The sequence below is a fragment of the Heptranchias perlo genome, chromosome 31 (genome assembly GCF_035084215.1).
Source record: "Heptranchias perlo isolate sHepPer1 chromosome 31, sHepPer1.hap1, whole genome shotgun sequence".
Taxonomy (NCBI): domain Eukaryota; kingdom Metazoa; phylum Chordata; class Chondrichthyes; order Hexanchiformes; family Hexanchidae; genus Heptranchias; species Heptranchias perlo.
In genome coordinates this window covers 12,473,954-12,490,458 of record NC_090355.1, presented here as the reverse complement: position 1 = coordinate 12,490,458, position 16,505 = coordinate 12,473,954, and the positions used below count along the sequence as shown (strand labels likewise).

Here is a 16,505-nt window from a genome sequence, read left to right as displayed (position 1 = left end):
TCCAGTTACACTTTGATGGGTATAAAAGAAGTTTGTTTCGGAGAGGGTTAAGGTCACAATTTCCGATCTGAATTTTTATTCATGCCACACTAAAAGACATACATGGTTATAGTGCATAGGTTTATGACTCCTCTTATAGAGACCTCATATAAAGCACTCACTCTATAGCAGTCCCCCTTTGCTGTAACATTTTTTGTATGATTGCCAAAGAAAGCCTTATGGAAGGACTTTAGGGTTATGTGATGATTTACAATGCAGGGTCATAAATTAAATTCAGCTTTTCTGCTTGCAATATGGATTAGTAAATTTATTTTGTGATCTTAGTCATACTCTGCCTTTCTTAATTGCTCTGAGACTCAAGTTACCCAGTGCAGTGTGCATAAATTTAATTCAGTCACTTTAGTTCCTTTGCGATTAATATATTGAAGAGACTGGTTACCAATAATAGACATTTTGTGGACAATACATACATATATATTTTCTATTTTTCCCTTGCCAACTTTTCCCTGCTCCCCTTTCCTCTCCAGAAGATGTTGAATCCTTGCTGGGGTACAGTTCCAGAAGTATCTGTCATGCTCTAGTACCTTGTCAGCATGGCCATTGTACACGTGAGTCTTGATAGTGAGTGTCAGGAAATTATTTGGGTACGTAAGGCATCACACTCGAGCCTGATCCAGTCCTTGCTGCATGTCTGCACACACACACACACACACATACACACACTTACTTCCAGGAGTCGCTGGATATCAATCGGGAGCTATTTTATTTTTCCCATCCCTAATCCAAGTAACCAAGATCAATTGCAGCATCCCGACCGCTGCCCCGGTGAGATCAGCTAACTCGGCAATCGAACGTAGGTCCTCCCTGGCTCAGCTGCTCACTGGATAAACTTGCTATGCCACCGGGGAGACCTTCATATATTTTCATCAGAAATTTTTTTTCTTCTCTAATTTGGCAACATGACAAATACCAGGAACACCGAGCATTCAGGAGGACAAGGAAAGTTTCCAGGGCAGGGTAAATTTGCTATGTAATTGTGAGGCTTGCAGGTGCACCATGTAGCCCTCTATATCCTGTCTAAATGGAAACCAGCAGCTATTCCCAACTTAGAAATTGAATTGACAGCTCTCTAGAAATGCAGGACAAGTATTCAACATAGGAATGATTCAACATATCCATTGGGAGACCTTACATAGTGATAAAATCCTTCATGAATGTAAGTAATGATTAGATATAAATAGCATGTGAGGCAAGGTTATGTATTCTCAAGGCAATAAGAGGCTAATTTTGCTTTAAATTTTAATGACAAAATAATGAAATCCATTAGCTTTCAGCATTAAATGAATGCATTTACACCCAGCCGGGAAACATGTCAGATCTTATCCGACCTTACCGATAGGATATGCAGAGAATAAGGATCTCTCCATTGATCCCATTAGGGAAAAAAAATGCGATTGTTTCTCCAGAGTTTCCTGATAGGGAATATAGATAGAAGTATTTCTCCGTCCAAGTTCCTGGTGGAATACAGTTCGAAAGACGAGAGATAGAAAAAGAACTGCACACATGGCATTTTTTTCTCTGTAGGGGTAGCAATAGTAATTTATATCTTAAAAGAAACTACTGAGACAGCATGATTGACAATCAAATAATATGTTGAGAATCTATGAACCCACTCAACTACAGATTAAACACAGACTCCCAAGATATAAATTAAGTAATAAATGCATACCTGGCAAATTTACCATGCTCAAGAAAGTGCCAGCAGCAAGTATAGTTAGCATGGATTTTATGATGATGAATTGGCCTGTCTCAGATGCCTAGACTCATTGTGGGCAAATCAAATTGTATCTATCCTTCCACCAAAGAGATAGCACATCACCCCCACTAACCAACTTTTAAAATATTTGATTTCATATAATCTCTATAGAAAAAGTTATCCCTTTTACATGCTGATAATGATTAGAGAAATGATGGAATGTTTTTGTTCCCCAGTAAGTATTTTCGGAACAAAACTGAAAAACTTCAATAAAATTTTCAGAATTTCGCATTTATATTCTTATTTCCCGCCTCATCCGAAGATGGTGACTTTTTGTGGGGCAGTTCCACAGCCGCTGGCATCCCTATAGCAGATCATCCAAGTCGCTATTCTTCATGAATGAGCCTTTTCAGTGGATGCTGATGGGTTCTTTGACTGGGAGGTAGGGGCTGTTATTACATGTGAGCTCGATTCTATCTCTCTCTTATATCAACACATATAGTTTACAGTAAGGTCCCTGGATAACAAATAGCAGTAGAAACCCTGCCTGACTTTCTTATTTCTTTTCTAGGCCATGGGTACTGAGGCCAATTGTAGTGCTGACTAAAATTACATTTTAATCTGGCTATATATTGTATTTGGGTTCACAAATGTAACTGCAGGCACTAAGAGTGTTAAAGTGGACTGAGGTAAATTTTGTCCTGCTGAGTTACAGAAGTATTTCCGTGCTATTCAATGTAAGAATGCTATTGCTAAGCTCCTGTGATGGCTCAGTCAATTTATCTAGTAATTAGCTGAGCCATAAGAACTAGGAAGGTCTCAGATTCAATCATTGGTCTGATCTCAGCTACGGCATGGAACATTAAAACTGGCCTCAATCTAACCGCCCCCCCCCCCCCAACCCATCCCCATCCTCCCCCCACTAGGCAGGAAAAATATAAGCCAATTCCCACTCCTGAAAAATTCTCTTGTAATCCCTGTTGGGAAGTGCATGTGTATGGACGTCAGAAGACCGGATTGGGCTAAACCGCAATGCCTCCTTTCGCCAATAAAAGAAAGACTTACATTTATATAGCACCTTTCATGGCCTAAGGACATCCAAAAGCATTTCATTGCCAATGACTTTTGAAATGTAGTTGCGATAGTAATGTAGGGAAACGTGGCAGTCAATTTGTCCGCAGCAAGGTCCCACAAACAACAATGAGTTAAATGACTAAATAATCTGTTTTATGACATTGGTTGAGGGATAAATATTGGCCAGGACACCAGAAGAACTCACCTGCTCTTCTTTGAAAAGTGCCATGGGATCTTTTACATCCAGCTGAGAGGGCAAATGGAGCCTTGGTTTAATGCCTCATCTGAAAGTCGGCACCTGTGACAGTGCAGCGCTCCTCCAGTACTGCAGTGAATTATCAGCCTAGATTTTGTGCTCAAGTCTCTGAAGTGAGGCTTGAACTCAGAGGCAAGAACGCTACCACTGCGCCAAGACTGACAACTCTGGTCAAATAGTCTTCTAACGCTTGATGTCTAGGTTCATACATGAAAAGTGGCATTCGTCCAAAGTACTAGCACCTGCCGAACATAAGAACACAAGAAATAGGAAATAGGAGCAGGAGTAGGCCATACGGCTCCTCGAGCCTGCTCCACTATTCAATAAGATCATGGCTGATCTTCAACCTCAACTCCACTTTCCTGCCCGATCCCCATATCCCTTGATTCCCTTAGAGTCCAAAAATCTATCAATCTTATTCTTGAATATATTCAATGACTGAGCATCCACAGCCCTCTGGGGGACAGAATTCCAAGGATTCACAACCCTCAAAGTGAAGGAATTCCTCTTCATCTCATTCCAAATGGCCAACCCCTTATCCTGAGACTATACCCCATAGTTCTAAACTCTCCAGCCAGGGGAAACAACCTCTCAGCATTTACCCTGTCAAGCCCTCTCAGTATATTATCTGCTTAATGAGATCACCTCTCATTCTTCTAAACTGCAGAGAGTATAGGCCCATTCTACGCATTCTCTCCTCACAGGACAACCCTCTCATCCCAGGAATCAATCTAGTGAACCTTTGTTGCACTGCCTCTAAGGCAAGTATACCCTTCCTTAGGTAAGGAAACCAAAACTGTACACAGTCCTCCAGGCATGGTCCCACCAAAGCCCTGTACAATTGTAGCAAGACTTTCTTACTCTTGTACTCCAACCCCCTTGCAATAAAGGCCAACATACCATTTGCCTTCCTAATTGCTTGCTGTACCTGCATGTTACCTTTCTGTGTTTCGTGTACAAGGACACCCAAATCCCTCTGGACACCAACACTTAATAGTTTCTCAACATTTAAAAAATATTCTGTTTTTCTGTTCTTCCTTCCAAAGTCAATAACCTCACATTTCCATAAATTATACTCCATAAACCACCCTCTTGCCCATTCACTTAACCTGTCTATATCCCTTTGCAGACTCTTTGTGTCCTCCTCACAGCTTACTTTCCCACCTAGCTTTGTATCATCAGCAAACTTGGATACATGACACTCGGTCCCTTGATCTGAGTCATTAATATAGATTGTAAATAGCTGAGGCCCAAGCACTGATCCTTGCGGCACTCCACTAGTTACAGCCTGCCAACCTGAGAATGACCCATTTATTTCTACTCTCTGTACTCCAACATGATTCATTGCCTTCAGGAAAGGAAGGGAGCAAACTGCAAAAACAAATGTTTGAAAGGAACATGAAAAATAAGAGGGTAGCACTGTTAATAAGAGAAGGTTCAACAAGTAAATGAACAAATGATCCAATCTCAGTCGAGAGGATTGAATCTATTTGGGTGAAAGAAAATATGTTAGAAAACCCAAGTCAAGAGGAAGAAAATGGCATGGAATAACTTGAGAAAATAAGAGGGCCGATTTTTGTCTCCTGGTGCAATCCATTAGGTTCACACACATTATTGTGTACAGTTTTGGTCATGTTTCCTCTATAAAATATTAGATGGAGTGGGAAGGGTTAATGAAAAGGTAAAAAGGAAAGTAGAATGCCTCAAATGGCAGCAATGGAAGCAAAAATGTGTTGTCATTGCCAGGTGAGGGTTGGGGTTTGGGGAGTGAGGATGTGGAGGGGAACAAGATCCATAGCAAGGATACGGGAGGATGGAGAACTTCTGTGAACTAAAGCAGAAAAAAAAGGGACATTTTATGGGAGGAGAAATACCAGTTTCACATTATAGCAGGCGAGAGATGAAAATCATTTGGCTGGGTCTTGTTCTCGGACATAACCAGTAGCATGAGCCGGATAGGCTTTTCTCATCCCTACTTTAAAACACTCCATCTTCATTCGAAAGACTCTTAGTTCAAACATATTTCAACTGTATGGCTTCAGGACTTTAGCTCTCAACTTATTTTCCCACACATACTCCACCAACATGCTAAGCATCAGTAAGAAAAGCTTCTGGACTGTATCTCCCAGCACATGAATAGTTCTACTTGAGAAGAGTTATAAATAAGGATGGGGCTAACAGTAGTGGACATTCAGTGACAAACTAGCAACATCAAAGTACCTCTTGAACTGTTTATTCTTCCTCCTTCCTCTGAGAAGATGATGAGCTGCATTTGCTTCACGTCGAAGAGATTTATATTTTATTCAGAACTGTGTGGTTAACAACTGAGATACTTTGCAAAGCAAATTTTAAATCAGAAAATAAGTGCAACCCCAGATACAAATAATTTCCATCAAAATCTTGCAAATGAGAACATTAATGCATCTTTCTTCACTAAAAGCAAATTTATGACACAATGTGAGTTCATCGTCACCTCTTCAGCGCACGAGGATGGAAAATGAAAAAGGCAGATAGGTATATAAAAAATAGTTAACCTGCTTTCCACACAGGATTACAGGAGTACGACAAGATTTAGGGGACACTTTTGGGAGGTCCGGCTGTCAGTGGGGAGCTTCAGCCACTGGCAACCTTGAATCAGAAAGGTGGGTGTGCACTGCCAACAATCTTTTGACTTGCAGCTCTGCTGTGTAATGTTCCCCACTGTCAGTGTGGACTTGTCAAATTATGTCCCCCACAGAACAGACTTTCTATGTGCATCAAGTTTGCTTGGACCGTTGCTGAAAGACACTTGAGTTAGTTCTGCAAACTTCTGGTCAACCAACGTACGATCAATATTTTTACCTATTCCATTGTCGAGGATGTTGTTCGCTTACTATTCCCAAATTCACTTCTTAAAAAAATTTAAATTTGCCCGTTTTCCCTCATCCCATCTTAATGCATTGGTTTCTTGTTGGCATACAGTTCCACAGGCCCTCTCCAGCACCTCACCTCTGTGTCCATTGTTTGAAAGTGACTGCTGGAACGCTATTCGATCACAGATGATCCCAATCCTGGTCTCACCCAATGTCCATGTAAAGATGCTTTCTAGCAGGAGTCACTGGATAGAGAACCGTGCCTGATTTTTCCTTATCTCAGTCCTAGGGCACTGAGGCCAATTGTATCATTTTTACCACCCCAGCTGAGAACAGCTAACTCAGCACAGCCCATGAATAAAACCTGGGACCTTCCCAAGGATCCCCAGCCGTATATATGTCCTGATCCTATTTCTCACTGCTGTACAGCAGATGGACCAAAAACAAAAGACCTCCCTGCTTAGTCAGTGCCATTTTGGCCTTTAAAAATAAATCAGAAATGGAATTCTAAACAGATATTGTCCAACCATACGGATTTACATAGGTCTTACAAGGATGATTCATTTTTCTGGTTCGAGCAGCTAACAGTATCATGATTATATAGCTCGGACTCTGAACATCGTAGCGGATTGCAAATCTCCAGATTTACATCACTTAGCAAACTGAAATACGAAACATAACCAGCAATCAAAAAAACGCAAAGCAACATGTTCGGAGCCAAGAAGTAAAACGTGTTATTACAGGAATAGGTTCTACTTTTTTCTGGAGGCAATCCTTGCAACGATCACAGTGTATGACTGCTACATGCGTCAGCAGTCGGCCTCTGAGCTAGCAGTTACTTGTTGATGCGGATGTGAAAGGGAGTCCAAAAATTCAAAATGGGCCCATCTAACTCTCTGTTCCAATTTTTAACAAAAAACATCAGTAAAAGTGTTGTCCCCTGAGCAGAATCATTAATGAGCTCTGTTGACTAAGAGAAGTGATTGTCATAATACAGTGGTTGCTGTCTACTTCCATTTTTGTTACAGGATATGTATCTCTCTGGTATATCTATATATATTTATATACATATACACACACATCCTTTTTCTCTTCTCTCTTTTTTCCTTCTCTTTCTGCCATCCATCCACAAATTAACCTACCCTGTTCGACTCACCCCTTGCTCTGCCATTTTTATATTGAGCGTGCATTGGACCCATTGATGTGCTGATTTGGGTCTTTCTGGCTGCCAGCCTTAGCAAATCTGACAAGGTTGATATCCAATATGTTGGGAATCGACAGCATTAACATGCCACTAAACCCGGCATCGCTTTGGTTTCCTGCCTTGTTAGTGCTGCTGAATCTCAATGGGGGTTCCATTCGAAGCAAGAATGTGGAGAAGTGTTTAACGGGTGGCTGAGCTGATTACAGCGTGTTTTACATTATCGTCTAAAGTCAAAATTACCCCCAGTGTGTGTGTTTTGCACAGCTGGCATCATCCCCAAAATAAACTTGCTGGATTTACCACGGTCGGCCACAAGGAAGAACGAGTTGAAGAAATGGGTCATCCAGCCACTCACAGTGCAAATTAAGTGTGTCACAAGCTGGTGACATTATTACAGCAAGAAACTAATATAAAAGCAGAAGGGACAATACCTGATCACAGGATTGAAAAGGCAGCATGCACAGACAAGGACAGTGCAATTAAGCTGATCCTTTGATTTTGTTTATTTTGGCTAAGCAAAATAACAATGGAATTGTCCCTGTCCTCCAACAACTTGCATTTATATAGTGCCTTTAACTTGGTAAAACATCCTAAGGCACGTCACAGGAACATAATCACACAAATGAATATTGACACCGAGCCAAAGAAGGAGACATTAGGACAGGTGACCAAAAGCTTGATCAAAGAGGTTTTAAGGAGCGCCTTAAAGATGGAGAGGTTTAGGGAGAGAATTCCAGAACTTAGGGCCTAGACAGCTGAAGGCACGGCCGCCAATGGAGGGGCAAAGGAAGTCCAGGATGCGCAAGAGGCCAGAATTGGAGGAATGCAGAGTTCTCGGAGGTTGTAGGGCTGGAGGAGCGAGATAGGGATGGGCGAGTCCACGAGGATGAGAATTTTAAATTTGAAGCGTTGGTGGACTGGGAGCCATTGTATGTCAGTGAGCACAGGGGTGATGGATGATTGGGACTTGGTGCGAGTTAGGATATGGGCAGCAGAGTTTTGGATGAGCTTAAGTTTATGGAGGGTGGCAGATGGGAAGCTGGCTAGAATAGCAAGGTAAAAGTCAATCTCCAATTCAATTTCCTCCACTTCAAAATGCAGAAAGCTTACAAATGCTCTACACTGAAACTGTCAATGTTGGTTGAGTCCATCAGTTCCAATGTTCACGCCAATTAAAGTCTCTCCAAAATACAATCCCCTTGCATTTAACTGCAGAGGATAACAAACAAGTACATTTTTAGTCACGAGTAATTTGAAAAATAGGAACTTGTTGACAGTTAAGCCTGCTACAATAAAACAGGCGTGTCACTTTCATGGGAGTTTTTGGTGAAGTTAAAATCCTGTCTGGCAAATATAAAAGGCCTGATTGATGGGGGGCTTTTGTACAAACACAATAGGCAGTATATTAATAGAGATTAGTTTAAAATGCAGACTGTAAATAACGCTGTCAGTTAAAGCTAAGGGGGCCTGCCTGGTGCAGTAAGTTTAAACACTCCCCTCTCAAATGCATGACTTGGGTTTGAATCCATCCAAGACTAACGAGAGATAGGACCCTTACAGTGAAATAAATTTGGACAGGCTCACTCCGATTCCCATTCGATGCAACTCAAACTGCTCATAATTTAACACAAAAATTGGCATGAAGCTGCTTGTCTCGCTCGGGGAAGCTTAACTCTACATCTTAACGCTGCTACCGGATCCAAAAATTGGGGGGGTGGGGGAAGGAAAGGTGTCTTCTGCAAAAGCCATCCCTCACTTTGATAAGCACAGAATTCTGAAAGACAAGAGCAAGTTTCTTTTCAAACTCTACAGATTTTAATTCCTATTGTTTTTCTTGCCATAGCAGCCTTTCGTGGGAGACAACTATTGCGATGGAAATAACAACAGAGCCTACTGCAGTTATGATGGCGGTGACTGCTGTGCTTCAACTGTCATAACTAAAAAGGTTAGAATCCTTCAGAATTGCTTCATAAAACTTATTTTTGGCCATGTTTGTACTACAGTGTACTTATACGCTGTGTCGTATGACCCATCCTCCCAAGTATTTCGACTAAAAATATTAATGAGTCACCATTGGCTATATGTCACAGCGTTGCCAAATGTCCTTATAAAATTTTATAGATACAGGTAAGAAATTGATTGATGCATCATTAGGACCAATCTATGTGGTTTTAAAAGAACCTTAAAGCAATTATAAAGATATACAGCAACTTAGAGGGAGGAAAAGAACCGACTCATAGGATGTTTTATCTAGCTCCCATGAGATAAGTGGGCCATTAAGTTTTATGAATGCTATAGAACTGAAATGCCATAAATTTTTCTGCTCAGGATTTAGAGGTTTTCTTCCAACCCCTCCGTTTCCCCCCCACCATTGGTCTTTGTAGTTGCTCCACAACGAGCTTGTCTCAGTACGTTAGATCTGAGACCTTTACAGAATGACAGGAATTTCAGAATTCCAAACCAACAGAAAGAATGGAAGCACTATATATTGTTATAAATTGGACAGCCAGGTAGTGAAGGATAGAATACCAGAGCCTAGTCATCAGTTGCTTCCAAGCCTTTATTCACAGAGATCCACATTTACACCCACACCACACCCTTGATCAGCTCTCTTATAAATGGATACAAGAGAGTTCCCAACCACCTGAATACAGTTAAGATTAATTGATATAAATCACATGGATACAATTAACATATATGGTCAGATGAAACTCAAATGCTCACAACAGAGGAGCAGCCTCTTCAGAGAAGACACACCTCTGGTACAGAAAACTTTCTCTTTATCTGATGGTTCCCCATTATACAAACGTGGTGGAACTTGTGAAACAGTGCACGATGGCGGAGAACTGTGGGATGCGATGTGAGCTCCCGTTTTCAGCCATGTACCTTGGTTTTGAGGGGAGGGCATTTACCCAGGGGTCAGACCCTCCCCCAGAAGGAAGAAGTGGAAAACCACATGGCCAAATGAGAGACACCTTTGTGATTGGATCAAGAATGGCATCAGCAGAGGCATCCAGTCACCTTCCATTCCTGTTCTCTCAGTCACAAAAAGAAAAAAGGGGCAATAAAAAATGTTTTGATAAAACTAAAGAAAGCTTTAGCCCCGATTTTAACCTAAGCAGGCTGGCGGGAACGGGGCGAGCTCAGGATGGAGTCAATGGAGCGTTAATTGAGCAGGGTGTAAAACGGGCATCTGACCCGAACCTACCCCATTCCTGCCGGGTGGGTTAGGTTAAAATCAAGTCTTTTGTATTTATGTAATGCCTTATTAATAATATCGCAAATCCTGTCAGATACAATAAATAGCTTCTTAATGCCAGTGCCTGTTCTTGCATTGGTAAACGGCAGCCATTTTGAGCAGAACAAGATCTTGCCAACATCAAAAAGATAACTTGCCAATTAATGTTTTTATGATGGCATTGGTTGCACAAAACACCAAGAGAAGTCCCTGCTCTTCTTCAACTAGTGCAATGGGATCTTTTACATCCACCTGATTTGGCAAATAGGGCTTCACTTTAATGGCTCATCTGAAAGAGAAGTCCTCTGTTAATGCATCTCTCCCTCAGTACTGCACTGGAGTGTCAGTCTCAAGTCCTGGAGTGGGGTTATGACCCTACAACCTTCTGAGTTTAAGCTGAGAATGCTACCACTGAGCCAAGCTAACACTTAGTAATAAGTATTGGGGATTTTACATACTTAATACATTATTCAAGAAAGCAAAATGTGGTTTAGGTGTATCTTATGAGAGTCTGTAGTTTGCTTGTAGAACAACATGTAAGGAAATTAATCTCTTATTTAAAATAAAATTAGATAAGGAATCTACTTTAAACAAATTATGCATATAGTAGCTTCGAAGAAGCCTCAATTAATTTAGCAAGAAAGGTCAGTAAGGATTCTTCCCTGTGGAAGAACAGGAAATAGAAAAAAATGGGATCAACAGGAGCCAGATGTGCACAAATCATCCCCCTTTTTAATCCTTCCTGCTTTCAGTGAATGCCTGGTCAATTAACGGCATGCACTCTGTCCCAGCATAGGCCAGTTATGAGGATAGGGAGGGACTCAGCCTCGTCTCTACATCATCACAACTCGGCATACTCTGGGATAGAACTGTATAATTATCTACCTAGATTAATCTTCCTTTCCACGTTTAAAAAATAATGATCAGGTGTAATGATTGCAACCCAGAAGTAATTTTGGAAAAATAAAGAAGTTCTCAGGTAAATCATTTTTCCTCACGCGTGCATGAAATAAGAAAGTAATGATTGTGGCTTCGCAGCGACATTAAATTTGTGTAATGTAAATCAGGTGATAACCCCAAACTGACGCTGAAGTGAAGCAGAGTGAGACTCCCTCCTCCATATCAGATCAGGTCCTGACTCAGAATTCAGGCAACATTTACACTTTAACTGCACCGTCGCTACAATGTGAAACTGTTTTCCACCAATGCTAGCATTGTAGTATAAATGCACCCTGAGTTTTCGCCAAAAGCCTCTAAAAGGAGCGAACTCTTTCTCTGTATATTAAGTGTAGTAAAATAGGTTTAAGACTTTGCCACACTGAGCACACAAAGGAAGTCTTCCCTAGGGTGGTGGGGAAGAGAGTGAGGCAATTTAAAATATTTCTAAGTGTGTGTACGTCTGTGTGTGTGACTGTGGCTTGTTGCCAACTGATCACAGATAACACATCATTTCTGTGATAGGGTTGACACCTGTCTGGTTTTGGATTAGACAGTCCAGATTTCCAGTGGGCTGTCTGGAAACTTCTAAGGTGTAAACCGAAGGTTAAGTGTCTGTATTTTAAACAAACGTCCATTTTTTCAATTTGTGCCTCCTGATGTAAAGCCTAATTTTTGAGGACATTAGGGTTTCAGTGAACATCCATCAGCAACAAAGGAAACCTCAGAACTTGGTCCACAATCCCCCCCATTCCTCAATCTTATCCCAGCGTCTGTCTGGTTTCATATCGGCAAAAGGTGACAACCCTATTTGTAAAAGATAAACATCAGACAAACATACAACAATGAAAAATATGCATCTCATGTCCAGTGGATCAGATTAAACCAAAGCCCTGTCTGCCTCTCTGGTGGATGCTAAGGCTAGCAAGGCACTGTTCTAAGAAGAGTAGAGAGCTCTCCCAGTGTCCTGGTCAATACTGTTCCATTAATCAACACCACCAAAAAAATGACATTCATCTCTTTTCTGCTGGTGGAATCTTGCTGAGCGTAAAATGGGTGTTGCGCTTACATATATATAGTTACTACATTTTGACGTAATTAATTGTACATGAAAGTGCTTTGGGACATTTCTGGAAGACCTGATAAGACAATATATCAATGCAAGTCATTCCTTCTGTGACTGCGATTAAATAGTCCCCACCGCTTATAGCAGGCGTGATCGTGCAAACCCAATTTGCCCGTTATACGCAATGGCCGGTATAATGTTATAGCGCCCTATAACAAGAAAGGTGTCGTCGCTCGTCAACCTCTGCAGCTTCCTGAACCGCTACCTGATCGAACCTCCTTACTGCCGGACCCTAGACCCGACTAAGGAACCCAAGCTCTGCAAGGCCAACCTCACACTGGCCGCAGTGATCAGGAGGAGCAGGGACCTGTCATTCAGAAATGAGCCATTACCAGGTGGAGCATCTCAGCTAGATCCAGAGAGAAGGGAAAAACACACAAGTCTTAACTCCTTCACCGAACAAGCTTTTAAACAACCTAAGCACCTAATTATTTATAAGAAACATGCAACAATTTTTCATGCGTACTTCACTCATACAAGATCACAGGGATGATTCTGGAAACTGATCGATGGAACATTAATGAGACGCCATTTATTTATGTTTGTTCTTGCATTTAGTGCACCTTAACGAGGTGTGACCTAGTGAGTACGCACTGCTGTTTCTGCCCGAAATAAACGGAGCACTTAAGACGCTATAACCGGCAACTTAGAAATATGACGTTAATGGCTAATGCTTATCGCCTTTTGGCCGATATAAGCGACTGCCCATTTTAAACATGGACCTTTTAATTGGTGGGGACTGTAATAGCATGCAATATTGGGATGCTATGGAAACTGAGGGTCACATGCTGTTCATGCAGCTGTGCCCATTTTGTTTGTCTGCTTATGGATCCCGGTCATTTGCTTTGAGAAAAAAAATGTCAAGAGAGAGTTTTGTTATTACTTTTTCGAAACCCGAGATTAATTGTTGTGAATATTCAAAACCATCTGGCACGGATTGTAGTTCTTCAGAAAAAAGAAACGAGTGTTCTTGCTGTAAGCATTTTTTATGGGTAAACACTGTCCTACTGACTTCCCCTGAAAGACTCCCTTATGTCTTGAAGAGTATCGGCTCAGACTGGCTGTTTATAAACGCCCCTTGAATTACAGGAGTGGAGCACAGCTGTGGCCCATTGGAGCAGTATGCTCTTGAACACATGTTTACGCAGCTACCAGAGCTGAATGTACACTGCGTGCTCTACATGCACCGTGCTGCAGTCCAGAAGCATACGAGGGGTCAGAACATGAATACTAAAGGTGGATTTTATCACTATAGTAACATACTAATATTCGAGCAGGAGAAGACTATCGTATCATCCAGCTTACCCTTTGAAATCACCGTACATCATTTTGGAACGAATAGGCCTGCGCGTTTTCCCAATTGGAAATAATCAGGACTTAAAAAAAAGTTGCCATAGATTTCTGATAACAGGGAGCTGTTTCATAGTTCTATCATCCCATTACTAAAAAAGACGTTGCTTAACTTTCCTATTTTCTTTTGACATGCTTAACTTTAAACTGCATCCCCTAGTCCTCAAATCTTCATGAGACAGAAGAATTTTCCTGGATCTAAATTTTCCCTGCCTATTAAAAGCTTAAAAACCTCGATCAAATCCTCCTCATCCTCTTTGAGAGAGAGAGAGTTCAGTCCCAGGGTGGACAATCTTTCCTCATAACACAACCCTCTAACTTCATCCAATCAGCCTTATAGTTTTCCTCTGGACTCCCTCCAATAATGTTGCATCTTTCCTATACTAGGATCCAAAACTGAGCACAGTACTCCAGATGTTGGGTGACTAAGGGCAGATACAACTTCAACATCACCTCCTTAGAATTATAAGTCACATGCTTTACTGTATCTTCCAACACTTTATTTGCTTTCTTTCACACCTGCGAACAGTAAACTGACAGTTTTAAAGACCTCCAATAAAACTCCCAGATCTCTTTTCTGCTCCGTTACATCAAGCACCTTGTCATTTAATATATAATCTTCTACCTAATGCATGACTTTACTCTTATCCGTGTTGAACTCCACCTACCGCCTCTCTGCCCTTTGACCTGATCTCTTCAGATCCCTTGGGACTGTTGCAGGTTAACATCATCAGCCACTGCATCCAGTTTGGTGTCATCTACAAACTTAAGACACCTTGGACAATATACTGTCCTCTTTAAGTCAATTATAAATAAACCACCTCTGTGGGACTCCACTGACAACTGCTTTCCACTTAGACACCTTCCCACACACCACCATCATTTGTTATCTACTTTTCAACCACACATCAAATCAGCCTAATACGTTAACATTTGCTCCATGGCCACGCACCTTGTGAATCAGCCTAAGGGATGGTGTTGAATGTCTTACTGAAATCCAGGTAGATAATATCACTGCCTTACCCTTATCCACCAGATCTGTAAACTTCTCAAAGTAAATTGGTCAGATGTGGCCTGCCTCTTTTCAACCCATGCTGGCTATCTCTAATCAGCTCCCATCATTCCAGGTGATCCTTTATTCTATCCTTCATCAAAGGCTCAAACATTTCCCATAGAATCAAGGTACGGCTCACAATATTATTTTTAAAAAAGAACTTTAGTCATAGGATAAGAAAAGCATAAATCAATTATAAATGGAGAGAGGGATTGAGGACGTATGATATCTGAATGAATGATCTCCAGCCTTATGTCCACTCTCCCCTCCCCTGACACTGGATTACTGCATGGTTCCTGTCCTCTCCACTTCACTATCAGAGGATGTTCTTTAGCCAATATGACTCTTTCCCGAAACCACTTTCTCTTGCAATCTGTCTCTTTTCCTTCAGAAGTCTCTTAAAAAACATTTCTCTTCAATCAGTCTCCTGCTTGACATCATCCTTTCACCCTTATTAAACCCTGTAGGATGTTGTGCAGGAGCAGCGCTATAAAAATGCAAGTTGTCTTAATATATCGGGTACTGTTGCTGTCATAGGATTTTTTAATGCCCACCTGAACAGGCAAACGGGGTCTCGGTTTAACATCCCATCCAAAAGACAGCACCCCAGAGTGTAGCTCTCCCTCAGTACTGCACTGAAGTGTCAGCCTAGATTATGTGCTCAAGTGCTGGAGATACAAGCTGAACCAATTGATTAATTATAGCAGTAATACTTTTTACAGTTTGCTAAATGAAAGCTGATTAGGACTAAAAAAGATAAGAGCAGGGTGTATAGGTTTGCCATATTCTTATCGATTTCAGTATGTGAGCACACAAAAGCACAGCTGGAGATACAGTAACTGACAATGAAAATTCATCAAGGGGTTCAGGTATTTGTCAGTGAATGCCCCACACCATGTGCAGAGGGATCAAAGTCTGACAAAAAGTAACCATTTTGTTTTATTCATCAAACAGTGAACATATTATTTTAATCTTCTGTGGAAGATTTACGATTGCAGCCACATGACTATTTATGGACTGTGTTAGAAAATGTCCCGAGCTCCAAGCAGTGAAAGAAATTTATAATGCCGAGTGTTAAAAACGTTGAAAAGTCAATTGGAGCGGAAAAGTGAAGGGTCTCTACAGAACATTTGACAATATCAAAGGTTCTGACTTCCATCCAGGCGTACAGGATCTGTCTGCTTTTTACGGTTCAACTGTAGCTCTTATTAATCAATCAGTAGAGACAGTAAAGGAAAAAGACCCCAGCCTCTCCCCCTAAAACCTGCTTCAAGTTTCTTCAAAAGTTCTTTTCACACTTAGGGGATGGGGTGAACCTAGTCAAACCAATTCCTCTTAATAGCACCTTTTTATATCATAACCATCTTCCTATAATATTCCAAAATACCTATTCATCTCTGTATCATTTAAGCCCAATTTATGTCATTGCGTAGCAAGTTCAGCATCACAGATATTGCTAGGTTTAAGTCCCTCAACCAGTCATAGCAAGAGCAAGTTTAACATCCTTAAATCTACACAATAACCACAACATATGCTGTTCTTGGCCCTTTTAGCAGTGACATGACCCAGCTTGGCCTTGTTATTAGGCTTATTGTTAGTTCTATTGACACAAGAGCAGCAAGTAGCTCTCAGCTTTGTGCTAATCCACTAATCCCTTCT

General features: G+C 41.2%; 1 protein-coding gene across 1 annotated transcript in view; it reads left to right on the top strand.

Annotated features, from left to right (window-relative positions):
- LOC137300497 (pappalysin-1-like) overlaps nucleotides 1-16,505 on the top strand; it is a 249,366-nt gene that overhangs the window by 199,411 nt on the left and 33,450 nt on the right. Inside the window, exon 21 of the mRNA XM_067969581.1 lies at nucleotides 8,986-9,087. Within this exon, the coding sequence (XP_067825682.1) occupies nucleotides 8,986-9,087 (102 nt within the window). The remainder of the gene's footprint in view (nucleotides 1-8,985; nucleotides 9,088-16,505) is intronic.